At 44.7% G+C, this 27,261-nt stretch overlaps 1 protein-coding gene across 1 annotated transcript in view; it reads left to right on the top strand.

Annotated features, from left to right (window-relative positions):
- The first annotated feature begins 18,514 nt into the window (after positions 1 to 18,514).
- LOC141212396 (nuclear RNA export factor 1-like) overlaps positions 18,515 to 27,261 on the top strand; it is a 76,806-nt gene continuing 68,059 nt past the window's right edge. The window contains exons 1-4 of the mRNA XM_073664935.1: positions 18,515 to 18,676; positions 19,282 to 19,383; positions 19,472 to 19,505; positions 20,049 to 20,124. Coding sequence (XP_073521036.1) covers positions 18,654 to 18,676; positions 19,282 to 19,383; positions 19,472 to 19,505; positions 20,049 to 20,124 — 235 coding nt within the window. The 5' untranslated portion in view covers positions 18,515 to 18,653. The remainder of the gene's footprint in view (positions 18,677 to 19,281; positions 19,384 to 19,471; positions 19,506 to 20,048; positions 20,125 to 27,261) is intronic.

The raw sequence follows: 27,261 nt of genomic DNA, 5'->3' as shown, positions 1-27,261 counted from the left end.
TTCACTGCACAATCTGCAGAGCGGTCCCTTTAAGAACGTCTCCAGTAACTATTAGTGCTGGAGTTGTCTTCAGGTACCTGTCTGCAGGTTGTGCGTCACCTTGCTGCTCAGCCCCATTCACTTTAATAGAACTGAGCTGCAATACCAGGCACAGCCTGTGGACACGTGTGGCGCTGTTTCGGGAGGAAACCAGCAGTTACCGTGCAGCACCGATGCCGGATGTACGGATTGGAGGGATTAGTACCTTTTTCTCTACTGCTCTTCTTTCTCTATTTTATGGGACGTGACGTATGTGGAGAAGAGGTGGCAGCATCTGTTCAGGAGGGTGACAAACTCTGTCATGGCTTCCTGCTTGCTCAGGTTGCCCAGGGCCGTCCATTCTTTCCTGTGAGAAAGACGACAGTGTGTGAACGACGCTCAGAGGGAGCAAAGGCTTCTATGAAGAGGTTAGAAACGCGTCGTCGTTCAGTTTTATGCAAGAAACAGTCTGCAGTTTTCTATTAAACTTTGCATTTCAATTCCTATTTTTTTTTTTGGACACATCAGATCGATGCATGCCCATGATGGAAAATCTGTTGCCGTTTTGCGTACACAGCTCCCATAAATGCTCATGGTAATGAGGTTCACCCTGCAGTCCCTGACTGCTACTTTAGTGGTGAAAAATATACAATGGCAGGATCAGACTACATATGTAGTGTAGTCTAACCATGGAGACACACAGATCTGCATCAGTGCTGTGTATACAAAACGATAAGAAAGCGTTAGGTTATTTACAAAGTGGCTACTTTTTTTATAGAAATGTGATACACAAACAAAGCACACGACGTTCGTTACCTCCTATCGTTGCCCAGGACATCGAAGAAGCCGACTTCGGGGCACGTGTCGGGGTTGTACGGTCCCAGGAGGACTTGTTTGTGCAGAGCCACCAGCCTCAGCTTCTCCTCGTAGGTTGGATGGAAAGCCTTCCCGTCCTTCTCTGTAAAAAAATACAGAAGGAAAATGGTTAGGAGACCCATCACATGTACCAAACTGCGTGTGCCGCCATATAATGCTCCACAAAAACTGTAATAAGACAGTGATAGGACCACTAAAGCCACCTGACCCCAGTGTGCAGTAATCAGACCCTGCAATACTGAGTAATATCTGTGCACAACACATAATACAATCCACTTTCCAGTAATTGGACCCAGAACGATAAAATTAAATTCTTACAGGGTGATTCCTTAAATACCTTGTAAAAGTCCCTGAGCTCCCCCGATTCTGCAGCTCTTTTCCGTTTTTTGCTGCGTCGCTCCATTGCAGAGATATTCACATTTGCGTTTTTTGGAGCGCTGCATGTGAAATCTCTGCTTGTAGTGCAACGGGCTGTTTCTTCTCTGCTTCCACAGATCAGGAGAAGATCTAGTAGTCGAGCATGTGATCATTGGCAGCGTCTTGGAGGGAGGGGTGAAAGTGCGCACTCCAAAATAAGACTAAAAAAATGCAAAGTTGTACTGCAAAGCAGAGATTTCACATACTCACATTTGTTGCTTTCGGAGTGCAGTATCTCTGCAATGGAGCGACGCAGTGCAAAACGGCAGAAAAGCAGCAGGGTTCAGGAGGGCTCAGGGGTTTTTACCAGATATGTAACTAAATTTTTTGAGGCCGAGTGACAAAACCAAAAATATTTTTATATGCATCTCCAAAAGTACAGCCTAGTTTCCCTGCAGCCACATTAAATGTTGTGATACTGTACTGTGTGCCAAATGATAAAGGCAGCTCAGCTAAACCTGACTGTATGAATACAGTAGCCACCAAAAGTTTTGCTTTTTTTTTTTAAATTGTGATTGCTTCTGTTTGGTTGTTGTGAGGCCATTTTTCTGGTGATTTTAGTTAACTGGAAGCAAATGATTGTCAGCTATCAGGACACAAATTGTGTTGGACATTGTTTTATCCCTTTATGTGTTAGTTTTCAACATTTGCTGGAACAAATGTTTTGCATATTTTGTTATGGGCAGTCGAATTTTGCCTAAATTTTTTTTTTTTGCGTTTTTAGGTTAAAAACATGGCAGAGACAAAGCCAAATTTATCACCAGATGTCAGGAAGCTTATTATTCTGGGAGTGAAGTCAGGGAAAAGCCATAAAGAGGCAGCTATGGAATTCACCTGTTCTCAGAGTCAAGTGTCAGGTATATTAAAGAAAGAAAAAGAAGGTTCTGGAACAGCCGACAAACCTAGAAGTGGACGACCAAGGAGAACTTCCTCCAGAGTTGATCACATTATAAAGAAAAAGTCAGTATCTGATGTCCACAAAATGAACAAAGAATATGGGGTCAAAGTGAGTCGCGACGACTAAGCAGTAGGGCTGAATGCACGAGTTCCAGTCAAGAAGCCTTTCATCTCTGCAAAGAAAAGGAAGGTCTGACTTGTGTTTGCCAAAGAACACAGCCAACGGAAAGAGACAGATTGGTCTAAGGTGTTGGGGTCGGATGAATCCAAGTTCAATCTGTTTGGTAGTGATGGCAGCACTGTATATACTGCAGAATTGGAAAACGTAATGATGTAAGGTACCAAACGCCTACAGTGAAACATGGTGGTGGCAATCTCATGGTTTTGGGCTGCTTTTCTGCATCGGCCATTGGCATAGAATTGATGGAAATATGAATGCTACCATGAACAAGGATACAGTTGTGCTCAAAAGTTTACATACCCCGGCAGAATTTTTCCTTTCTTGGTCTTGTTTCAGAGAATATGAATGAGAACAAAAAAACTTTTTCTCCACTCATGGTTATTGGTTGGGTGAAGCCATTTCTTGTCAAACTACTGTGTTTTCTCTTTTTAAATCTTAATGGCAACCAAAAACATCCAAATGACCCTGATCAAAAGTTCACATACCCTGGTGATTTTGGCCTGATAACATGCACAGAATTTGACACAAATGGGATTGAATCAGGGCCGGCGTCAGCAAATGGAACGAAGCAAGATCCCTCAAGATGTCTTGAATACCCGAGTGGCTTCAATGCGGTGCGGCAGGAACTAAAGCAAGAGGTTATGTTACAAAATACTAAGTTATGGCATTGTAAAGAATGAATTACTCTCTATGTTGTGATCAATAAATAGTAGATGCAAAACTTTTGGCCGTCAGTTTTCTTTAATTAAAAGACCATTCCTATATTCAAAAGCATTTTGGTTACAATTAAGGTCTTGTATGATGACAACTTCATGCACTTTCAATTCCTCACCAGGGAAATGGCATCACAACAACCAGACAGAAGTCATCACATTTAAAAAAAAAAAAAAGCAAAACTTTTGGACTCTATAGTATAATCTATATGTGCGCTGTATCGGCCATAGTATCAGAGATAATGCGGTGTCTGACTATCTGTATGATCTGAATCTAAGTGAAGGAGGCAGGAAACATTTCCGCAAGAACGGTCCAGTCACGCTAAAATTCACAACGGAACTTTAATCATTGCAAAATGGAATTTTCTGAACTTTCTAACACTATGTTTCAAATGCTTCACATTTCTAGATCTCTGCTTTCCGGCAGTGAATGAAGACTCGTACTGACCAAATACTTTTCACACTGGTACATTCTTACAGATCTTATCCTGGTACAATATATCAATACAGAAGGAAGAGGCTCAGTCTGATGGTTTAGAACAGATACAACTGTAGCAAACTCCCAGCTATTATTATTATTTATTTATATAGCGCCGTTGATTCCATGGCGCTGTACATAAGGGGTTACATACCAAGTAAAAATATCACTTACAGTAAACAAACTAACAATGATAGACTGGTAGAGAGGGAGGAGGACCCTGCCCTTGCGGGCTTACATTCTACAGGAGTGGGGAGGAGACAATAGGTTGGGGGTTGCAGTAGCTCCGGTGTTGTTGAGGAGGCAGCGGGGTCATTGCAGGCTGTAAGCTTTCTTGAAGAGATGGGTTTTCAGGTTCCGTCTGAAGGATCCGGATGTGGAGGATAATCGGACGTGTTGAGGCACAGAATTCCAGAGGATGGGGGATATTCGGGAGGAATCTTGGAGGTGATTGCGTGAGGAACGGATAAGTGTGGAGGAGAGAAGGAGGTCTTGGGAGGACTGGAGGTTACGTGAGGGAATATATCGGGAGATTAGTTCAGAGATATACGGAGGAGAGAGGTTATGGATGGCTTTGTAGGTCAGTGTTAGTAGTTTGAACTGGATATGCTGGGGGAATGGGAGCCAGTGAAGCAATTTGCAAAGGGGCTTAGCAGAGGAGTAGCGAGGCGAGAGATGAACAAGTCGTGCAGCAGAGTTGAGGATAGACTGGAGGAGTGCGAGAGTGTTAGCAGGGAGGCCACAGAGGAGGATGTTGCAATAGTCGAGGCGGGAGATGATGAGGGCATGCACAAGCAGTTTAGTAGAGTTAGGGTTGAGGAAAGGACGGATTCTGGAAATATTTTTGAGCTGGAGGCGACAAGTGGTGGCGAGAGCTTGGATGTGGGGTTTGAAGGACAGGGCGGAGTCAAGGGTTACTCCGAGGCAGCAGAATGTCGGTACAGCGGAAAGAGTGATGTCATTTATTGTGATAGAATGATCAGGTGGGAAGGATATGCAAGATGGTGGAAAGATAATGAGTTCAGTTTTGTCCACATTGAGCTTGAGGTAGCGGGAGGAGAAGAAGGAGGATATGGCTGATAGACATGCTGGGATTCTGGACAGCAGAGAGGTGACGTCTGGGCCAGAGAGGTAGATCTGGGTGTCGTCAGCGTACAGATGGTACTGGAAGCCATAGGATTTTATCAGCTGTCCCAGGCCAAGGGTATAGATTGAGAAGAGTAGGGAGTCCTAGGACAGAGCCTTGAGGGACTCCAACAGAGAGGGGGCAGGGTGAGGAGGTAGCGTGGGAGTGGGAGACGCTAAATGTGCGGTTAGAAAGGTATGAGGAGATCCAGGATAGGGCAAGGTCTTTGACGCCAAAGGAAGAGAGGATCTGTAGTAGGAGGCAGTGGTGTATCGAAAGCAGAGGACAGGTCAAGAAGAAGGAGTACAGAGAATTGTCTGTTAGCTTTGGCTGTGAGCAGGTCATTAGTAATTTTGGTAAGGGCAGTTTCGGTGGAATGGTGGGGGCGGAAGCCGGATTGTCGGTTGTCGAAGAGAGAGTTAGATGAAAAGTGGGAGGAAAGTTTGGCGTGAACGTGTTGCTCAAGGAGTTTGGAGGCAAATGGGAGCAGCGATATGGGGCGATTGCTGGACAGGGCGGATGGGTTGAGGGATGGCTTTTTGAGGATGGACGTGATTGTGGCATGTTTGAAGGCAGCAGGGAAAGTACCAGAGGATAGTGATAGGTTGAAGAGATTGGTTAGGGATGAGACGAGTGTGGGGGTGAGATTGGGGAGGAGGTGGGATGGGATGTGGTCGAGTGCACATGTGGTGAGGTGTGATTTGGAGAGGAGATAAGTAAGGTCTCTTTCCGTGATGTTGGGAAGGGAGGTTATGGGGTTAGGGAAATGGTGTGGAAAACAAAGGGGTTGTGGTGGTCGGACAGTGAAGACTTGTTGTGTTTGGTCAATCTTGTTTTTGAAGTGTGTGGCAAACTCCTCGGCGGAGATGAGGGAGGTCGGAGGGGGCAGTGAAGGGTGGAGGAGAGAGTTAAAAGTGTTGAATAGCTGTTTGGGGTTGTAGGATAGGGAGGATATGAGGGTTGTGAAGTAGGCCTGTTTAGCAGAGGTGAGTGCTGAGTTGAATGCGAGCGTTGCTTGTTTGAATGCAGTGAAGTCTTCTTGAGTATGTGTTTTCTTCCAACGCCGCTCCGCAACCCTGGACGCTTGTCGAAGCTGTTTAGTGAGGTTGTTGTGCCAGGGTTGCCTGTTGGCTCGTCGCGCTCTGCCATGCATAAGAGGGGCGACCGAGTCAATAGCTGATGCGAGAGTGGCATTGTAGAAAGCAGTGGCGCTGTCTGTGTCATGGAGTGAGGATATGGATGTCAGTGGTAGAACAGAGTCAGAGAGTGTGTGAGTGTCTAGATGTGCAAGGTTTCTGCGGGGGTGTGCTAGCTGCCGGACATGGGTGACAGGTGAGGAGGACAGGGATGAGAAGGCGAGTAGATCGTGGTCAGATAGGGGTAGGGGGAGGTTTTGAGGTTAGATAGGGAGCAGAGTCGGGTGAAGATGAGGTCTAGTGTGTGTCAGTCTGTGTGGGTGGCTGAGGAGGACCACTGAGTAAGTCCAAAGGATGAAGTAAGCGACGACAAGAGTTTTGATGCTGCTGACTGGCGAGTGTCAGTGGGGATGTTGAAATCGCCCATGATGATTGTGGGAATGTCATCAGAGAGAAAGTAAAGAAGCCAGGTGGAGAATTGGTCGATAAAGGCAGTGATCGGGCCCGGGGGTCGGTATATGACAGCCACTTGGAGGTTGGAGGGAGAGTAAATGCGGACAGAGTGGACTTCAAAAGAAGGGAGAATAAGGGAGGGAAGAGGAGGAGTAGGGCTAAAGGTGCAATTGTTAGAGAGGAGAAGACCCACTCCTTCACCATGTCTGTTTCCAGGGCGAGGAATGTGGGTGAAGTGGAGGCCACCGTAACACAGCGCAGCAGGGGAGGCAGTGTCAGAGGGTGTTAGCCATGTCTCTGTGATGGCCAGGAAGGAGAGATGACGAGAGGTAAAGAGGTCGTGGACAAAATGGAGCTTGTTGCAGACAGAGCGTGCATTCCACAGTGCTCCAGAGAGAGGGAGCAGCGGGGTGGGCGTCAGGGGGACCGGTTTTGCATAGGAGGGGTTGCGGTAGTTTGCAGTTGGTTTGGTGTGACAGGTGGGGGAGTTGGTGGAGGGTGCAAGCTGTGGGGGTCCAGAATTGGGAGATATGTCGCCAGCAGTGAGGAGAAGCAGAGAGAGGGAGAGCAGGTGGGAGAAAGAGAGTGTCCGGCTTGTTTTATGTTTTGGGAGGATTGATCTGAGGTTGAGGAGCAGGTCTGCGGATGAGGTTAGGTGGGGAGGAAGGAGGGAAGGAGAGATGATGATTTGGTTAGAGGGTGCTGGGGTGAGGGGATAGCGAAGGAGAGTGAGGATTAGGGGGGCAAAAACAGTAAAAGCATATGTAAGCATGTTGAAAGTGTAAGGGAGAATGAGAAAGAGAATCTAAGTACAAGTAGTAAATAGTTCTTTGTACCTTCTGGTCACTTCTGGCCCATTTCAGGCCTATTTAATTTCTAGCCCCTTAAAAAGTGACCCTTTGTCTATGCCAGACCTGGCTCTCTTGATCTATGAGAAGGACAAAGTCTGCGTAAAAGTCAACCTGCAGAAAATAGAACTAGAGTTATTGCCTCCAATTTTTTGTGTCCTCTCCAAAATAAAAAAGGGAATAAAAAGGAATTTTGTGTATTAGCTAGTTAGCTCGACTCTATATAAAAAAAATGTACAAAATGTTTCACATTGATAAAGAATTTAGAGATCACAAAATGTAAAATACAGATTTTGAATAAAAAAAAAAATAATTGTTAAAACCATTTCTGACTAATTTGCTCTTTATTATGGCCTAAATCCAGAAAACGAGCAGAGGAGCGATTATCTTTCAGTGTAAATACAACTTTAATTGGATCTCGGCAAAAAAACAAAAAGCTACAAACTATTATCACATCCGAATATTCCCACATTAATTCCTTCTGTCTCTGGGATGGACTAAACCTCCCCAACCAACCTCAGGAAATATATACAACCACATACATGGTGCACAAAATACATCTTCTACTGCCACATTAAAAGGGTTTATCAGAATTTCATACAATTTGCCCAACACACGAAAATTCATATGTAAAAGAAGACAACTACTATAATACTGCCGCTATGTACAAGAATACAACTACTATAATACAGCCCCCTATGTACAAGAATATAACTACTATAATACGGCTCCTATGTACAAGAATATAACTACTATAATACTGCTCCTATGTACAAGAATATAACTACTATAATACGGCCCCCTACGTACAAGAATATAACTAATATAATACTGCCCCCTATGTACAAGAATACAAGTACTATAATACAGCCCCCTATGTACAAGAATATAACTACTATAATACTGCTCCTATGTACAAGAATATAACTACTATAATACTGCTCCTATGTACAAGAATATAACTACTATAATACTGCTCCTATGTACAAGAATATAACTACTATAATACGGCTCTTATGTACAAGAATATAACTACTATAATACGGCTCCTATGTACAAGAGTATAACTACTATAATACTGCTCCTATGTACCAGAATATAACTACTATAATACGGCTCCTATGTACAAGAGTATAACTACTATAATACTGCTCCTATGCACAAGAATACAACTACTATAATACGGCTCCTATGTACAAGAATACAACTACTATAATACGGCTCCTATGTACAAGAATATAACTACTATAATACTGCTCCTATGTACAAGAATATAACTACTATAATACGGCTCCTATGTACAAGAATATAACTGCTATGATACTGCCCCTGTATAAGAATATAACTGCTATAATACTGCCCCTGTATAAGAATATAACTGCTATGATACTGCCCCTGTATAAGAATATAACTACTATAATACTGCCCCTGTATAAGAATATAACTGCTATGATACTGCCCCTGTATAAGAATATAACTGCTATGATACTGCCCCTGTATAAGAATATAACTGCTATGATACTGCCCCTGTATAAGAATATAACTGCTATGATACTGCCCCTGTATAAGAATATAACTGCTGTAATACTGCCCCTGTATAAGAATATAACTGCTATGATACTGCCCCTGTATAAGAATATAACTGCTATGATACTGCCCCTGTATAAGAATATAACTGCTATAATACTGCCCCTGTATAAGAATATAACTGCTATAATACTGCCCCTGTATAAGAATATAACTGTTATGATACTGCCCCTGTATAAGAATATAACTGCTATGATACTGCCCCTGTATAAGAATATAACTGCTATGATACTGCCCCTGTATAAGAATATAACTGCTATGATACTGCCCCTGTATAAGAATATAACTGCTATGATATTGCCCCTGTATAAGAATATAACTGCTATGATACTGCCCCTGTATAAGAATATAACTACTATAATACTGCCCCTGTATAAGAATATAACTGCTATGATACTGCCCCTGTATAAGAATATAACTGCTATGATACTGCCCCTGTATAAGAATATAACTGCTATAATACTGCCCCTGTATAAGAATACAACTGCTATAATACTGCCCCTGTATAAGAATATAACTGCTATGATACTGCCCCTGTATAAGAATAACTGCTATGATACTGCCCCTGTATAAGAATATAACTGCTATGATACTGCCCCTGTATAAGAATATAACTGCTATGATACTGCCCCTGTATAAGAATATAACTGCTATGATACTGCCCCTGTATAAGAATATAACTGCTATGATACTTCCTCTGTATAAGAATATAACTGCTATAATACTGCCCGTGTATAAGAATATAACTGCTATGATACTGCCCCTGTATAAGAATATAACTGCTATGATACTGTCCCTGTATAAGAATATAACTGCTATGATACTGTCCCTGTATATGAATATAACTGCTATGATACTGCCCCTGTATAAGAATATAACTGCTATGATACTGCCCCTGTATAAGAATATAACTGCTATGATACTGCCCCTGTATAAGAATATAACTGCTATGATACTGCCCCTGTATAAGAATATAACTGCTATGATACTGCCCCTGTATAAGAATATAACTGCTATGATACTGCCTCTGTATAAGAATATAACTGCTATGATACTGCCCCTGTCTAAGAATATAACTGCTATGATACTGCCCCTGTCTAAGAATATAACTGCTATATACTGCCCCTGTATAAGAATATAACTGCTATGATACTGCCCCTGTATAAGAATATAACTGCTATGATACTGCCCCTGTATAAGAATATAACTGCTATGATACTGCCCCTGTATAAGAATATAACTGCTATAATACTGCCCCTGTATAAGAATATAACTGCTATGATACTGCCCCTGTATAAGAATATAACTGCTATGATACTGCCCCTGTATAAGAATATAACTGCTATGATACTGCCTCTGTATAAGAATATAACTGCTATGATACTGCCCCTGTCTAAGAATATAACTGCTATGATACTGCCCCTGTCTAAGAATATAACTGCTATATACTGCCCCTGTATAAGAATATAACTGCTATGATACTGCCCCTGTATAAGAATATAACTGCTATGATACTGCCCCTGTATAAGAATATAACTGCTATAATACTGCCCCTGTATAAGAATATAACTGCTATGATACTGCCCCTGTATAAGAATATAACTGCTATGATTCTGCCCCTGTATAAGAATATAACTGCTATGATACTGCCCCTGTATAAGAATATAACTGCTATAATACTGCCCCTGTATAAGAATATAACTGCTATGATACTGCCCCTGTATAAGAATATAACTGCTATGATACTGTCCCTGTATAAGAATATAACTGCTATGATACTGTCCCTGTATATGAATATAACTGCTATGATACTGCCCCTGTATAAGAATATAACTGCTATGATACTGCCCCTGTATAAGAATATAACTGCTATGATACTGCCCCTGTATAAGAATATAACTGCTATGATACTGCCCCTGTATAAGAATATAACTGCTATGATACTGCCTCTGAATAAGAATATAACTGCTATGATACTGCCCCTGTCTAAGAATATAACTGCTATGATACTGCCCCTGTCTAAGAATATAACTGCTATATACTGCCCCTGTATAAGAATATAACTGCTATGATACTGCCCCTGTATAAGAATATAACTGCTATGATACTGCCCCTGTATAAGAATATAACTGCTATGATACTGCCCCTGTATAAGAATATAACTGCTATGATACTGCCCCTGTATAAGAATATAACTGCTATAATACTGCCCCTGTATAAGAATATAACTGCTATGATTCTGCCCCTGTATAAGAATATAACTGCTATGATACTGCCCCTGTATAAGAATATAACTGCTATGATACTGCCCCTGTATAAGAATATAACTGCTATGATACTGCCCCTGTATAAGAATATAACTGCTATGATACTGCCCCTGTATAAGAATATAACTGCTATAATACTGCCCCTGTATAAGAATATAACTGCTATGATACTGCCCCTGTATAAGAATATAACTGCTATGATTCTGCCCCTGTATAAGAATATAACTGCTATGATACTGCCCCTGTATAAGAATATAACTGCTATGATACTGCCCCTGTATAAGAATTATAACTGCTATAATACTGCCCCTGTATAAGAATATAACTGCTATAATACTGCCCCTGTATAAGAATATAACTGCTATATACTGCCCCTGTATAAGAACATAACTGCTATATACTGCCCCTGTATAAGAATATAACTGCTATAATACTGCCCCTGTATAAGAATATAACTGCTATAATACTGCCCCTGTATAAGAATATAACTGCTATAATGCTGCCCCTGTATAAGAATATAACTGCTATGATACTGCCCCTGTATAAGAATATAACTGCTATGATACTGCCCCTGTATAAGAATATAACTGCTATGATACTGCCCCTGTATAAGAATATAACTGCTATAATACTGCCCCTGTATAAGAATATAACTGCTATGATACTGCCCCTGTATAAGAATATAACTGCTATGATTCTGTCCCTGTATAAGAATATAACTGCTATGATACTGCCCCTGTATAAGAATATAACTGCTATAATACTGCCCCTGTATAAGAATATAACTGCTATAATACTGCCCCTGTATAAGAATATAACTGCTATGATACTAACCCCTGTATAAGAATATAACTGCTATGATACTGCCCCTGTATAAGAATATAACTGCTATGATACTGCCCCTGTATAAGAATATAACTGCTATGATACTGCCCCTGTATAAGAATATAACTGCTATGATTCTGCCCCTGTATAAGAATATAACTGCTATGATACTGCCCCTGTATAAGAATATAACTGCTATGATACTGCCCCTGTATAAGAATTATAACTGCTATAATACTGCCCCTGTATAAGAATATAACTGCTATAATACTGCCCCTGTATAAGAATATAACTGCTATAATACTGCCCCTGTATAAGAATATAACTGCTATATACTGCCCCTGTATAAGAATATAACTGCTATATACTGCCCCTGTATAAGAATATAACTGCTATAATACTGCCCCTGTATAAGATTATAACTGCTATAATACTGCCCCTGTATAAGAATATAACTGCTATGATACTGCCCCTGTATGAGAATATAACTGCTATGATACTGGTATGAGTGGCGGTATTACCATCATTATTTGCGCTGTTTTTCTCCTGCATTAATCCCTCCTCGTCTTAAACCTGTTTTGGGCTTAGATGAGGGCTCAGCTCTGGGCGCTTGTATGCGGTGACTTCTCTGGGTGCCACATTTCCGGGCACTTGCTCTACAATGGCCTCCCTTCTGTTCCTGTATGGCCTCCGCTGGGTGCGGCCTCACTCGCTGGGAGGAGGTCAGTTACCGGCCTCTGGGCTTGGACCTGGTGCCCTGTAGGTAGCAGGTGTGACTTGGAGGACCCCTGCTATGACTGACTCCTGACAGTGTTCAGGGCCCATCCTGCCGCTATAGTGACTCGCAGACCCGGCCGTACAGGGTTACTGGGCGTTCGCCTCTGAGTGATGGAATCAGCGCGCAGACGATTATTGTCTCAGCCCGGAGCGGTGAGAGCCGGGGCCCTATAATCCGGCACATTCCAGCCGTTCATCCTAATCCGCCTACAGCGGCCGCTAATGTGCGCCCTCCAGGCAGGAGAGGAGGCGAGTCCCCACACCGGCCTCACATGGAGGCTCGCACCATGGGGATCAAAGCTTCAGCATCCCGCCCGCCGGAATAAACTGCAGGCGCTTTCTTATATACCTTGCGTTTTTATTCTTCACCATTTACTTCGTCAGGGAATAAAAACATTTAATTTTTTCTTAATTCTGCAGAAATAATTGTTACGGAAAAGAGCGCCACCCTGACCCATGGGTTGTATTTGGTATTACAGCTCAGGGTCCTGCAATACCGCCTGTGAGCAGATGTGGCGCTGTTTCTGTACCAGAGCAGCCATGTTTTTCCACTCTGAGCAGGGCTGTGTCCAGGAAATCTCTAACCATAGGGATCTGGTTGGAGCGGGCATTTCCCCTTTAAATGTTATGGTCACCTTTGGGGACTTTCTTTTGTATTTAAATGCATTTATTTTTGAGCCAAATATTTTTTGCAATTTGGTTCCATTCAAATTTTTTCACAGTTTGGCTTTTACAGGCCTTTTAAGTGACTGTGGAATGAGTCAACTGAGGACCTGTCAGTGAGCTCCTCTCACTGACACAAAGTTCTGCTCAGCTTTCATGTAGGCTCAGTAAAATGACAGCTTAAAAAAAAAAGCTGCAAGCTCACTGGTGAATTCTCAGTTAACTCATTCTGCAGATATCAGACGCAAAAATTTTAATAAATCCCATTTTTAATAAAATCAAAATATATGCATTTAAGAAAATGTAAAAAATGCCAGGTAAGTGTGAACGATGTCTTGTAGGTGGCCAGGTGGATTGTCTGTACTTACCGTACAGGAGCTGGGAGCACTGGCTGTAGCCTCCTCCATCTCCTCGCACTCGTCTGCCGCCCTCTGTCGGTCGCTGTAGGTCATGGCGCACACGACGGCTCCGGACTCCACCAGGAACTTACACACCTGGACGTTGTTGCAGGAGACAGCGCAGTGCAGCGGGGTTCTGACAGCGACACCAAGCGGAGAAAACGACAGAAACCGCCACAGAAAACCCCCTGAAAAACTAGACCGTCTGTCCTAAATCACCCAGACCCTCGGGGGCTCAACTTTTCTATTTCTTGGGCCAAGAATTTTTTTTCTTTTTCTCCCATTGATGCAATCTGGCCGGGGGCTGAGTCACGTGCTGGCCGGGGGGGCAGGGTAGTGCTTAATAAGTGCTCTCAGGCCTCTAACAAGGGATGGGGGGTTCTGTCGACCCCTTTAATGCGAGCCGATATTCGGGGCAGCAGCCGGCGCTGTCTGCTGCGTTTACCTTCACTCCGAACTGTACGAGGAACTGGACGATCTCGGTGTGGCCGGCGCACACGGCGGTGTGGGGGGCAGTGAGACCCTCGTCGTTGGGCTGGCTGGGGTCTTCCACCTGCCGATGAGGGGGATGGAGGAGATACAACATTAGTACTGGCAGAAATCCAGAGCGCGGGAGTCATCAGCACAATAAGCGAAGGAGCGGGACGAGCCGAGGAGACGAGCACGGTAATGAGGGGGGACGAGCGCGGTAATGAGGGGGACAAGGGCCGCATTCAGCAGAGGAAAGGAATGAGGGGGGCTTCTAATTCTACCAATCAGAGGCGGATAATATCTGGCTGCAGGACAGGAATGACATCACCGCCCAGCAGCTCTCATCACATTGCCCTCTGTTCACACCTGAGCTGTGTCCACAGTTTATAACAGAAGCAATAACTGTCATAAAGCCTCTGTAAATGGGACAGAAAATCTGCACCAAAATCTGTGCAAAACTTAACTGCAGATTTGGCCACAGATTTCACTCTTTGCAAACCATTAAGTGAAATTAGCAGTGACAATCCACACTGAGAACTTGTGTGGGCGCTATATGATGTGTGTTGTAGGTGCTGTATAGCGGTAATGTGTGGGCGCTATATGATGCATGTTGTAGGTGCTGTATAGCGGTAATGTGTGGGCGCTATATGATGTGTGTTGTAGGTACTGTATAGCGGTAATGTGAGGGCACTATATGATGTGTGCTGTAGGTGCTGTATAGCGGTTATGTGTGAGCACTATATGGTGTGTGCTGTAGGTGCTGTATAGCGGTTATGTGTGAGCACTATATGGTGTGTGCTGTAGGTGCTGTATAGCGGTTATGCGTGGTCACTATATGGTGTGTGCTGTATAGCGGTTATGCGTGGGCACTATATGGTGTGTGTTGTAGGTGCTGTATAGCGGTAATGTGTGGGCACTATATGATGTGTGTTGTAGGTACTGTATAGCGGTAATGTGTGGGCACTATATGATGTGTGCTGTAGGTGCTGTATAGCTGTTATGTGTGAGCACTATATGGTGTGTGCTGTAGGTGCTGTATAGCGGTTATGTGTGAGCACTATATGGTGTGTGCTGTATAGCGGTTATACGTGGGCACTATATGGTGTGTGCTGTATAGCGGTTATGCGTGGGCACTATATGGTGTGTGTTGTAGGTGCTGTATAGCGGTTATGCGTGGGCACTATATGGTGTGTGCTGTAGGTGCTGTATAGCGGTTATGTCTGGGCACTATATGGTGTGTGCTGTATAGCGGTTATGCGTGGGCACTATATGGTGTGTGCTGTAGGTGCTGTATAGCGGTTATGTGTGGGCACTATATGGTGTGTGCTGTATAGCGGTTATGCGTGGGCACTATATGGTGTGTGCTGTATAGCGGTTATGCGTGGGCACTATATGGTGTGTGTTGTAGGTGCTGTATAGCGGTTATGCGTGGGCACTATATGGTGTGTGTTGTAGGTGCTGTATAGCGGTTATGTGTGGGCACTATATGATGTGTGCTGTATAGCGGTTATGCGTGGGCGCTATATGGTGTGTGCTGTAGGCACTGTATAGCGGTAATGTGTGGGCACTATATGGTGTGTGTTGTAGGCACTGTATAGCGGTAATGTGTGGGCACTATATGGTGTGTGCTGTATAGCGGTTATGCGTGGGCACTATATGGTGTGTGCTGTATAGCGGTTATGCGTGGGCACGATATGGTGTGTGCTGTAGGTGCTGTATAGCGGTTATGCGTGGGCACGATATGGTGTGTGCTGTATAGCGGTTATGCGTGGGCACGATATGGTGTGTGCTATATAGCGGTTATGCGTGGGCACTATATGGTGTGTGCTGTATAGCGGTTATGTGTGGGCACTATATGGTGTGTGCTGTATAGCGGTTATGCGTGGGCACTATATGGTGTGTGCTGTATAGCGGTTATGCGTGGGCACTATATGGTGTGTGCTGTATAGCGGTTATGCGTGGGCACTATATGATGTGTGCTGTATAGCGGTTATGCGTGGGCACTATATGGTGTGTGCTGTAGGTGCTGTATAGCGGTTATGCGTGGGCACTATATGGTGTGTGCTGTAGGTGCTGTATAGCGGTTATGCGTGGGCACTATATGGTGTGTGCTCTAGGTGCTGTATAGCGGTTATGCGTGGGCACTATATGGTGTGTGCTATAGGTGCTGTATAGCGGTTATGCGTGGGCACTATATGGTGTGTGCTGTATAGCGGTTATGCGTGGGCACTATATGGTGTGTGCTGTATAGCGGTTATGCGTGGGCACTATATGGTGTGTGCTGTAGGTACTGTATAGCGGTAATGCCTGGGCACTATATGGTGTGTGCTGTATAGCGGTTATGCGTGGGCACTATATGGTGTGTGCTGTATAGCGGTTATGCGTGGGCACTATATGGCGTGTGCTGTAGGTGCTGTATAGCGGTTATGCGTGGGCACTATATGGCGTGTGTTGTAGGTGCTGTATAGCGGTTATGTGTGGGCACTATATGGCGTGTGTTGTAGGTGCTGTATAGCGGTTATGGGTGGGCACTATATGGCGTTTGCTGTATAGCGGTAATGCGTGGGTACTATATGGCGTGTGCTGTGGGTGCTGTATAGCGGTAATGCGTGGGCATGATATGGCGTGTGCTGTATAGCGGTTATGCGTGGGCACGATATGGCGTGTGCTGTATAGCGGTTATGCGCGGGCACGATATGGCGTGTGCTGTATAGCGGTTATGCGCGGGCACTATATGGTGTGTGCTGTAGGTGCTGTATAGCGGTTATGTGCGGGCACTATATGGTGTGTGCTGTAGGTACTGTATAGTGGTTATGCGCGGGCACTATATGGTGTGTGCTGTAGGTACTGTATAGCGGTTATGTGTGGGCACTATATGGTGTGTGCTGTAGGTACTGTATAGCGGTTATGTGGGCACTATATGGTGTGTGTTGTAGGTACTGTATAGCGGTTATGCGCGGGCACTATATGGTGTGTGCTGTAGGTACTGTATAGCGGTTATGTGTGGGCACTATATGGTGTGTGCTGTAGGTACTGTATAGCGGTTATGTGGGCACTATATGATGCGTGTTGTAGGTACTGTATAGCGGTTATGTGTGGGCACTATATGGTGTGTGCTGTAGGTACTGTATAGCGGTTATGTGGGCACTATATGGTGTGTGCTGTAGGTACTGTATAGCGGTTATGTGGGCACTATATGGTGTGTGTTGTAGGTACTGTATAGCGGTTATGTGTGGGTATGCTTTGATTTTTGCTCACGGCCCCGTCGCCTTCTCTCCTCCGGCCGCGCCCCGTCGCCTTCTCTCCTCGGCCTGCGCCCCGTCGCCTTCTCTCCTCGGCCTGTGCCCCGTCTCCTTCTCTCCTCTGGCCGCGCCCCGTCGCCTTCTCTCCTCCGGCCGCGCCCCGTCGCCTTCTCTCCTCTGCCGGCGCCCCGTCGCCTTCTCTCCTCTGCCGGCGCCCCGTCGCCTTCTCTCCTCTGCCGGCGCCCCATCGCCTTCTCTCCTCTGCCGGCGCCCCGTCGCCTTCTCTCCTCTGCCGGCGCCCCCTCGCCTTCTCTCCTCGGCCTGCGCCCCCTCGCCTTCTCTCCTCTGCCGGCGCCCCGTCGCCTCCTCTCCTCTGCCGGCGCCCCGTCGCCTCCTCTCCTCTGCCGGCGCCCCGTCGCCTCCTCTCCTCTGCCGGCGCCCCCTGGCCTTCTCTCCTCGGCCCGCGCCCCCTCGCCTTCTCTCCTCTGCCGGCGCCCCGTCGCCTTCTCTCCTCTGCCGGCGCCCCGCCGCCTTCTCTCCTCTGCCGGCGCCCCCTCGCCTTCTCTCCCCTGCCCGCGCCCCGTCGCCTTCTCTCCTCTGCCGGCGCCCCGTCGCCTTCTCTCCTCTGCCCGCGCCCCGCCGCCTTCTCTCCTCCGGCCGCGCCCCCTCGCCTTCTCTCCTCTGCCGGCGCCCCGTCGCCTTCTCTCCTCTGTCGGCGCCCCCTCGCCTTCTCTCCTCGGCCCGCGCCCCCTCGCCTTCTCTCCTCTGCCGGCGCAGTGCCCCTTCCTCACTAATATTATTTGCTTTCCTTAGATTTGCTTTCTGACAACATTGTGCTTTCGCTGACCCACGCTGCAGCCGCAGAGGTCGTCCTGCAGATCATCTCGGAGTGTTGCCCTCAGTTAATAATAAATACTATTAATTACAGCCCCATCTGTGACCTGAGCAGATCCACACTAGGCTATGCCACTAGAGATCCTTGGGGACCCCGCTGGGACCCCCACAATCTTTTTTGTCACTCTTGGGCTAATGATACATGGGGTAAGAACCAGCGCCCCCCTGTCCATAGGCTGCTTGTGAAATTCTCTATATATATTTTTGTAGCTTCAGTCTTTGGACCTGAGTTGTCATCGTCTCTCCAAGCTGACTGGTTTTGCTCATCTCTTCTACCTGACCCGGCACCTGCAGAGTCTGAACCTCTCCTATAACGAGGTACGTCGCCTCCTTGCGCAGGGATCGGGTCTGCTGCCGTCGTGACGTCTTTTCCGATTACCCCGTATATGCCATCGATCGTGGGGTACCGGTGGGTAATAGTGGCAGTCAGTGGCCTCCTGAAGACCCCCGTCCTGCCATCTCTGTACATCTGTGTTCCCAGTATAGTACAAGCGATCAAACAGTCGCAGAGTCCAGGGCAAAAATAAGTAAAAATTTATTTAAAAATGAATAAATAAACTAAAACCCATAATTTTCATTTGTCTCGCTTTTCCCAATTAAAAAATAATGAAATTCAAAAAAAAAAAAAAGAAAAATTGGTAAATCGAATCCGTAAAACTCCATCCTATGAAAATATGAAGAACCCAAATTGTAAACCGTTTAAAAAAATTAAAATCAAAATAATTGAATTTTCGATCGCTGCACTTCTCAAAAATGGAATAAAAAACAATCGATCAAAATGGTATGAATAAAAATACAAAAAGACCCTCACCCAGCCCCCGCAACAGAAAAAGTTACAAGTCCCAAAAATGGAGGAATAGAAAGCCCATACTCATCCTGGGAAAAAAAACCCAGGCCATATAGACGGAACAATAAAATGGTTTGTGGCTCTTGGAAGAAGGCGAGAAGCAAACAAATCTCTCTGTTTTCTGGTGGTAGCTGGTGACGGGAACATGTTCTTTTTTCGCTTTGCAGAGTTGAAGAGCTGGATCTGATCCACAACCTGGAGCTGAGAGAGCTGTGGCTGGAGGGAAACCCTCTGCACGGGGCGGTGGAAAGCTTCTCCGCCTGCTACAGGTGCCCGCACCTCTCTGCTATCACATTATTAAACAAATGCAAATCACCGATTCAATGCTTTTTTTTTTTCTTTTTTTGTGTTGCACAGATTGGTAACTTATTTTCCCACCATTGAAAAACTAGTAAGTATACACCTAGGAAGACTGTAAAGCATCAACTGTATCCTAAAAAAAGGGGTATTCCCATCTCCAAGATCCTATCCCACTATGTAGTAGGTGTAATAATAATATTAGCAAATACCTCCAATTAAAATTGTAGTATTGTTCTTCTGATTAGCTATGTCGCTTACCCCATGTGCACTGCATTGTAGTAGTTTAGGTATCCATGATTACGACCACTAACAACTGTCGCTATGAGTGATCGTGACCATAGATACCTAAGCTACTACAATGCCCTGCACATAGGGTAAGTGACATAGTGAATCAGAAGAACTATACTGTTTTCTAATTGGAGGTATTTTCGAATATTACTATTATTAGATCTACTACATATTGCGGTAGGATCTTGGAAATAGGCTGTATCTTTGCCTTTAAAAGGATAGTTCAATCTGCTGCATGGTGCGCTACCCCATGTACCCCAGCTTTATAACTTTCCCCCTGTGAGCCTTCCATCATACCAGTCACCTTTCCTGTCCTGTATTATATCCGCTGTCTCCATTCTTGCAGGACGGACAGTTTTTTAAAGAGAATCTATTTTTTGAGCCAGAAGAACCCCAACCTCTCCCACAGGCAAAGGGAAGTTGTATTCTTCTTTCACTTAACCCCTTAAGCCCCGCGGGTGGTTTGCACGTTAATGACCCGGTCAATTTTTACAATTCTGACCACTGTCACTTTATGAAGTAATTACTCTGGAACGCTTCCACGGATCCCCCTGATTCTGAGATTGTTTTTTCGTGACATATTGTGCTTCATGATTGTGTTAAAATTTCTTCGATATCACTTGCATTTATTTGTGAAAAAAACGGAAATTTGGCAAATTTTGAAAATTTAGCAATTTTCAAAATTTGAATTTTTATGCCCTTAAATCAGAGAGATATGTCACACAAAAGAGTTAATGAATAACATTTCCCACATGTCTGCTATACATCAGCACAATTTTGGAACCAAAATTTTTTTTTGTTAGGGAGCTATAAGGGTTAAAAGTTGACCAGCAATTTCTCATTTTTCCAACAAAATTTACAAAACCATTTTTTTAGGGACCACATCACATTTGAAGTCACTTTGAGAGGTCTTTATGACAGAAAATACCAAAAAGTGACACCATTCTAAAAACTGCACCCCTCAAGGTGCTCAAAACCACATTCAAGAACTTTATTAACCCTTCAGGTGCTTCACAGGAATTTTTGGAATGTGGAAGAAAAAAAATGAACATTTAACTTTTTTCGCAAAAATGTTACTTTAGACCCAATTTTTTTTATTTTCGCAGGGGTAACAGGAAAAAATGGACCCCAAAATTTGTTGTGCAATTTCCTCTGGGCACGCAGATACCCCATATGTGGGGAAAAACCACTGTTTGGGCGCACGGCAGGGCTCGGAAGTGAAGGAGCGCCATTTAACTTTTTGATTGTAAAATTTGCTTGAATAATTAGCGGATGCCATGTTGCGTTTGGAGAGCCCCTGATGTGCCTAAACAGTGGAAACCCCCCACAAGTGACCCCATTTTGGAAACTAGACCCCCCAAGGCACCTATCTAGATGCATAGTGAGCACTTGGAACCCCTAGGTGCTTCACAAATTGATTCGTAAAAATGAAAAAGTTTTTTTTTTCTCCACTTTTTAATTTTTACGAATCAATTTGTGAAGCACCTGGGGGTTCCAAGTGCTCACTATGCATCTAGATAGGTGCCTTGGGTGGTCTAGTTTCCAAAATGGAGTCACTTGTGGGGGAGCTCCAATGTTTAGGCACACGGGCTCTCCAAACGCAACATGGTGTCCGCTAACAATTTGAGCTGATTTTCCATTCAATTTGTTAGCGGACACCATGTCGCGTTTGGAGAGCCCCTGATGTGCCTAAACTGTGAAGCTCCCCCACAAGTGACGCCATTTTGGAAACTATACCCCTCAAGGATTTTATTAAGGGGTATAGTGAACATTTGGAACCCAGAGGTACGACACAGAATTTGATAACATTAGGTCATCATATTGAATAAGTTGTCATTACTCTTGAGCGCAAGTGCTCGCTACTTGAGTTTGCATCGGGTACTCAGGTATGCACCATGTATCACGGGTGCTCAAGTGAAATGCTCGAGTCCCCGCCCGCATGTTTCACGGTTATTAGACACCCCAAAAAACCATGCGGGGATCGCTCGTGCATGGCAGGCCATCCCCGCGAGGTTTTTTTGGCCGTGAAGCATATTGGACGGAGACTCGAGCACCCGCAATACTCAGTGCATACCCGAGCAACCGATGCAAACTCAAGTAGCGAGCACTTGCGTTCAACACTAGTCGCCATATCGTCATCTTCTTTTTTTTTTGTTTGTTTTTTTTTTTTTACTTTTGAAAAAAAAAAAAACATCCCCAGCCCTAGCGTTTATTTTTTACGCCGTTCCTCGTGCGGTATAAGTGATGAGATTACTTTATTCTTCGGGTCGGTGCGATTACAGCAATACCAGAATCATATCGGGTTTTTATGATTGACAGCTGTCACACACTAAAAAACACATATTTTGTAAAATCTAGTTTTTGCATCGCCATATTTTGGCCGACAGTCATGTGACGGCTTGTTTTTTGCGGGATGAGTTGACGTTGTTATTGGTGCCATTTTCAGGCATGTGACATTTTTTGATCGCTTTCTATTCCAGCTTTTGGGAGGCAGAATAAACAAAAACCAACAATTCAGGATTTGTTTTTTTTGTTTTTTTTTATTCTGCTCCGGGTGTGGTAAAATTGATAAGGTAGCTTTATTCTTCGGGTCAGTAGGTTTACAGCGGTACCACATTTATATTGTTTTTTTATGTTTTGGCGTTTTTACACAATAAAAGCTATTTTATAGAAAAAATTATTTTTTTGCATCGCTTTATTCTGAGAGCTGTAGCTTTTTGAATTTTCGGCTGATGGAGCTGTATGGCGGCTTGTTTTTTGCGGGACAAGATGACGTTTTTAGCGGTACCATTTTTATTTATATTCGTCTTTTTGATCGCGTGTTATTCCATTTTTTGTTTGGCGGTATGATGATAAAGCATTGTTTTTTGCTTTGTTTTTTATTTTTATTTTTTTACCGTGTTCACTGAAGGGGTTAACTAGTGGAACAGTTTTATAGGCCTGGTCGTTACAGACGCGGCGATACCAAATATGTGTACTTTTATTGTTTTTTTTTTTGTTTTTTTTCATAATAATATTTATTGATGGGTACATTATATTTTTATTTTTAGTGGATTATTATTTTTTTCTTTTTTTTTCACTTTCTGGGAGTTTTTACACTTTTTTACTTTGTCCCACTGTGGGACTTTCACTTTTTTTATTCTGATCGCCTGCACAGCATAGGGATGCAGCACCATCCCTGTGCCGTGCAGGCAGTCAGCGCTGGACAGGGAGAAGATAGTTTGATGATGCACTGCGCATGTCCAAACAATCTTCCTGCTGTCTGGTGACCCGGATGTTGTCATGACGACATCGGGTCGTCATGGCAACACCCGGGAAGCCGCGGCAGACAGCGCTGGAGGCCGGAAGAGGAGGTGAGTATACCGATCACCTCCCCTTGCCTCCGCAATGCTGTGATCGACTTCGATCGCAGCATTGCAGGGGTTAATGTGCTGGGGGCGGTGCGGGACCGCTCCCTGCACATAGTACCGGGTGTCAGCTGTGACAATCAGCTGACACCCGGCGGCGATCACGCCCGCACAACCTCTGTGCGCGCGCTATCGCTATGACGTACTAATATGGGTCAGGCTCTTAAATCCCAGGGCACAGACGCGTATTAGTACGTCATGGGCTTTAAAGGGGTTAAAGATGCATTTTTTTGTTCTTCATCATCTATGTGTTCTCCATTATAAGTGTATTGATTTTTGGCAATTATATGCAGTGTGTGCGTTAATGTTATGTTTCCCTTGTCGTAGTTTAGTCCTAGTCTGCATGGGGGTGGTCCCGCCTCTGTTCAAACGGATGACGTTGCATACATATGTGTTATGTATACCTGGACCATGCACGCAGGGGCATCGTCGTCCCCACACGCTGTTTTCCCTTCGGCATCCATGGGCTATCAGCCGCGATGCCGTCGGAGTCCGGTGTCTGGGTAACGGCGATGCTCTCTGCGTCACTTCTGGTCCGTTGCGAGGCATCTCTGGGTAGCGTTGTGGTTCACATGGTGACAAGTCACATGATTAGTATCATCCACCCCCAGCGTCTCGCGGTGTTTACGCAAGACACTATTTAAATGACCATCTGTGATACTTGAGCAGTCCCCTTGAGAAAGGCACATAGCGCCGAAACGCGCGTTGGGGATACACACATGGAGTGTGCTCTTTTCCCCCTACAGAGGTAAAAAAAACTTTTTTGACTTGTATCCATCTATATATTGTGGTGATAGGGAATGTGACCATCGGTTCATGGTGATGATGCTGCTCTTCCTGACTGAACATAAATGTTCGTATGTATATTTGATTCATATAGCGCAGCATTTTGTCCATTTCAATTTACTTTAAATAACGGACACCTTCCATGTAATAGCCACAGCCGTGTGATGTAGTGCTTGATTTTAATGCTTTTATGCAATTGTGTATTGATCTATGCAACTATATGTGGATTTATGTGTATTTATCGTCTCCCCAGATTCTCTGATGTTTAATATTCAATAAAGTATTTTTCTATTTTTCTAACAATTGGGCTATTATCGTTGTTTGTGCTTTGCACTCCTTCTTTTTGCTATATGTTAACGATGGCCCCTATATAATCCGACTAGAAGATTGCAATAATGATAAATGTGGATATACCATATATTACTTAGTTACATAATAGTGGCAATTCTAAGTCTGATTCTAATTTCTTTCTCTCTACCACTGAATGATAGCAGCGTAACATAAACTCAAATACAGTGTCTTATTTTTGGGAGGTCTAACTGTATTCCCATGCACCTCTGTCTTCACACCCAGACATGGGTATAAGCTTCCTGATTTTGTCTATTTGTTCTTGTCCTCCACCTTCTCCTCATCCTTCACATCCTCCTCCATATCACTACCATATCTACCATATCACCATATCTACGTCTCTTGCAAGGGGCAGTGGAGTTCCTCCAAATTTTTGACAGCCGTTGCATTCACTGCATAGGCAAACAGTATGGGAGACCCACTTCCTAATAATGGGAAAATTGTTATCAGGAGGCCCTCCCATCTCTACATCTCTTGCAAGGTCATTGGAGTGCCTCGTAATTTTTGGCAGCCGTTGCATTCACTGCATAGGCAAATAGTATGGGAGACCAACTCTTTTTTAATGGGAACATGTCGTACTCATTACTGTAGCCCAGCTCCATGTGTCTTTAAATTGTTAATTTGGTTTTTTCTAAATTTTGGCAGCCGTTGGACTCACTGCATACCCTATAACTGGGTACATGTCGTTTGTAACCTCTCTGGCGGCGTGCTTGCATAGTGCACCACCTCCCACTATGCAAGACCACAATCTTACCTGTCAGTCCAGCCTGTAAACCGTGCTCCAGATTCTTGCTGTGTGCATGTCTCTTGACTGACTGCTTAGGGTGGCGGCCCGGTTACTTCCTGATTCTTATAGCTGCTGTGGTGCACCTCTATTGCGTCTCTAGCCTTTTGCTGTGAGTCTATGGATATTTAAACCCCCTCCACCCAGTAGGAGGTGCCTGAGCAACACTAACATTCAGTGTGTGCTTTTCTCTGAAGTTGCCAGGTCCAGTTCTATTTCTGTCTGTCTCGCCACTCTGGGGGCTGCATTCCCAGACCTGTTATCTGTGACTTCTAGTCTGTTTCTGCCTCTGGGGGCCGTATACCCAGGCTCATTCCTGTAATTCGCTGCAGTAACAGTTCCTGTCTGAACTGTCTCCTAGCCTCTTATCTGTTTTGTCTCTATGTCCATTTCCTCCCTTTTTCTGCAGTGTCTGAACCAGCACTTGGCTATACCTAGGCTCGTTTCTGTATTTCGTTGCAGTAACAGTTCCTGTCTGAACTGTCTCCTAACCTGTTACCTGTTTTGTCTCTGTCCGTTTCCTCCCTTTTTCTGCAGTGTCTGAACCAGCACCTAGCTCCAACTCGTTGTCTCTGTACTTCTGTTTGTGAGTTTTGTGTCCACTCGCTACTTCATAGGAAGTACCTTGTGTGTATCTGGTTCTGCTTGTTCCCTTTGCCTTCTTTGGTATCTTTCTGTATTTTCCAGTCTGTTCCATGGGAACAGGGCTCTGTCCTTTCTGTCTTGTTCACTGTACGTGCGGTTTCGCTCTGCTCTTAATTGCCCACCGCTCCGGCGGTTCCCCTCTGCTCTGCCTTGCCCACCGCTCCGGCGGTTCCCCTCTGCTCTGCCTTGTTCACCGCTCCAGCGGTTCCTTTCTGCTCTGTCTTGCATACCGCACCAGCGGTTTTAGCTCTGCTCTGCTTGTTCACCGCGGTTGCTGGTTTCTGCTCTGCTTTGCTTGTCTACCGCTTCTGCGTTTTTTTGCTCTGCTCGGCTTGTCTACCGCATCTGCGGGTTTTGCTCTGCCCAGCTTGTCTACCGCATCTGCTGCTTTGTCTCTGTCTCCCAGTCTGTATTGGACTCTATCCTGCTTGCGCTCCAACCTGCTAGTACCTGCCTGTTTGCACTCCAGCTGTGCTTGCCAGTATTTCCCTGTCTGTACACCAACCGTGCTTGCCAGTACCCCCCCTGTCTGCATACCAGCCGTGCTTGCCTATACCCACCTGTCTGTATGCCAGCCTGGCCTGCCTGTTCCTGCATTCCCCGGTGTGGGTCAACAGCTGTGACCGGGGTCTAACCTGGTGTAGCACCTGGTCCCTCTGCTCGGTTCCTCCTTGGTTCACGGAGTCGTTAGCCGCCGTGCGACCTTGGTCGGATCGGGTAGATACTTAGTTGCGCCCCTCCAGGCACTCCTCGGTTCATGGTACAGTGGGACCACTAATCACACTCACGCCAGACAGTCAGGCCGTGAGTGTAACATCGTTACTGTGCCCAGCTCTATGTGTCTTTAAATTGTTAGTGGGGTTTTTCCTAAATTTTGGCAGCTGTTGGACTCACTGCATACCCTATAACTGTATAGCAGATCCTTATCCTTTCTAATGGGAACATGTCATTACTGTGGCCCAGCTCTATGTGTCTTTAAATTGTTAGTGGGGTTTTTCCCAAATTTTGGCAGCCCTTGCAGTCACAGCATGGGCATTACCACTATAGGAGACCCACTCCTTTATAATGGGAATATTTTTTTTACTGAGACCCTCCTCTATGTCTCTTCAAAGGGGTATTGGGTTACGTCCAAATTTTTGGCAGCCCTTGCAGTCACTGCATACGCAATAACAGTATAGGAGACCCACTCTTTAATAATGGGAACAACAAAGCATAGCCGACTGCTGGCCCTTTAAGAATAGTAAGGCAGTAAAAATAGTGTTTGTGACTTTCACAATCCCTCCTTCATAAATGAAACAGGATGTGTCTGATGATGTTTCACACACCACATGGCCAGATAAGGTTGTAAAATGTTAAAATGCCATTTCCTGCTGAATGCATTTGTCACGGTTGAAAGAAATGCAAAAATGCATCAAAAACGCTGTGTGTGAACATAGCCCAAGGTGTGAAGGAGGATTTTTGTTTTTGGTTATTGATTTTGCCTTATATACAAGTCATTACCCTGGAAAGGATGTTCCTTAACATATTTCCCAGGAAAATCCATTTTGGTTTAGTTTTTGTATGTTATATTGTGAGTCCGTAAAAGTGGC

The sequence above is a fragment of the Phyllobates terribilis genome, unplaced genomic scaffold (assembly GCF_046119375.1).
Source record: "Phyllobates terribilis strain yellow unplaced genomic scaffold, ASM4611937v1 Scaffold_172__1_contigs__length_4051808, whole genome shotgun sequence".
Taxonomy (NCBI): domain Eukaryota; kingdom Metazoa; phylum Chordata; class Amphibia; order Anura; family Dendrobatidae; genus Phyllobates; species Phyllobates terribilis.
The sequence above is the reverse complement of the archived record's forward strand: the minus strand, read 5'-3'. Positions and strand labels throughout refer to the sequence as shown.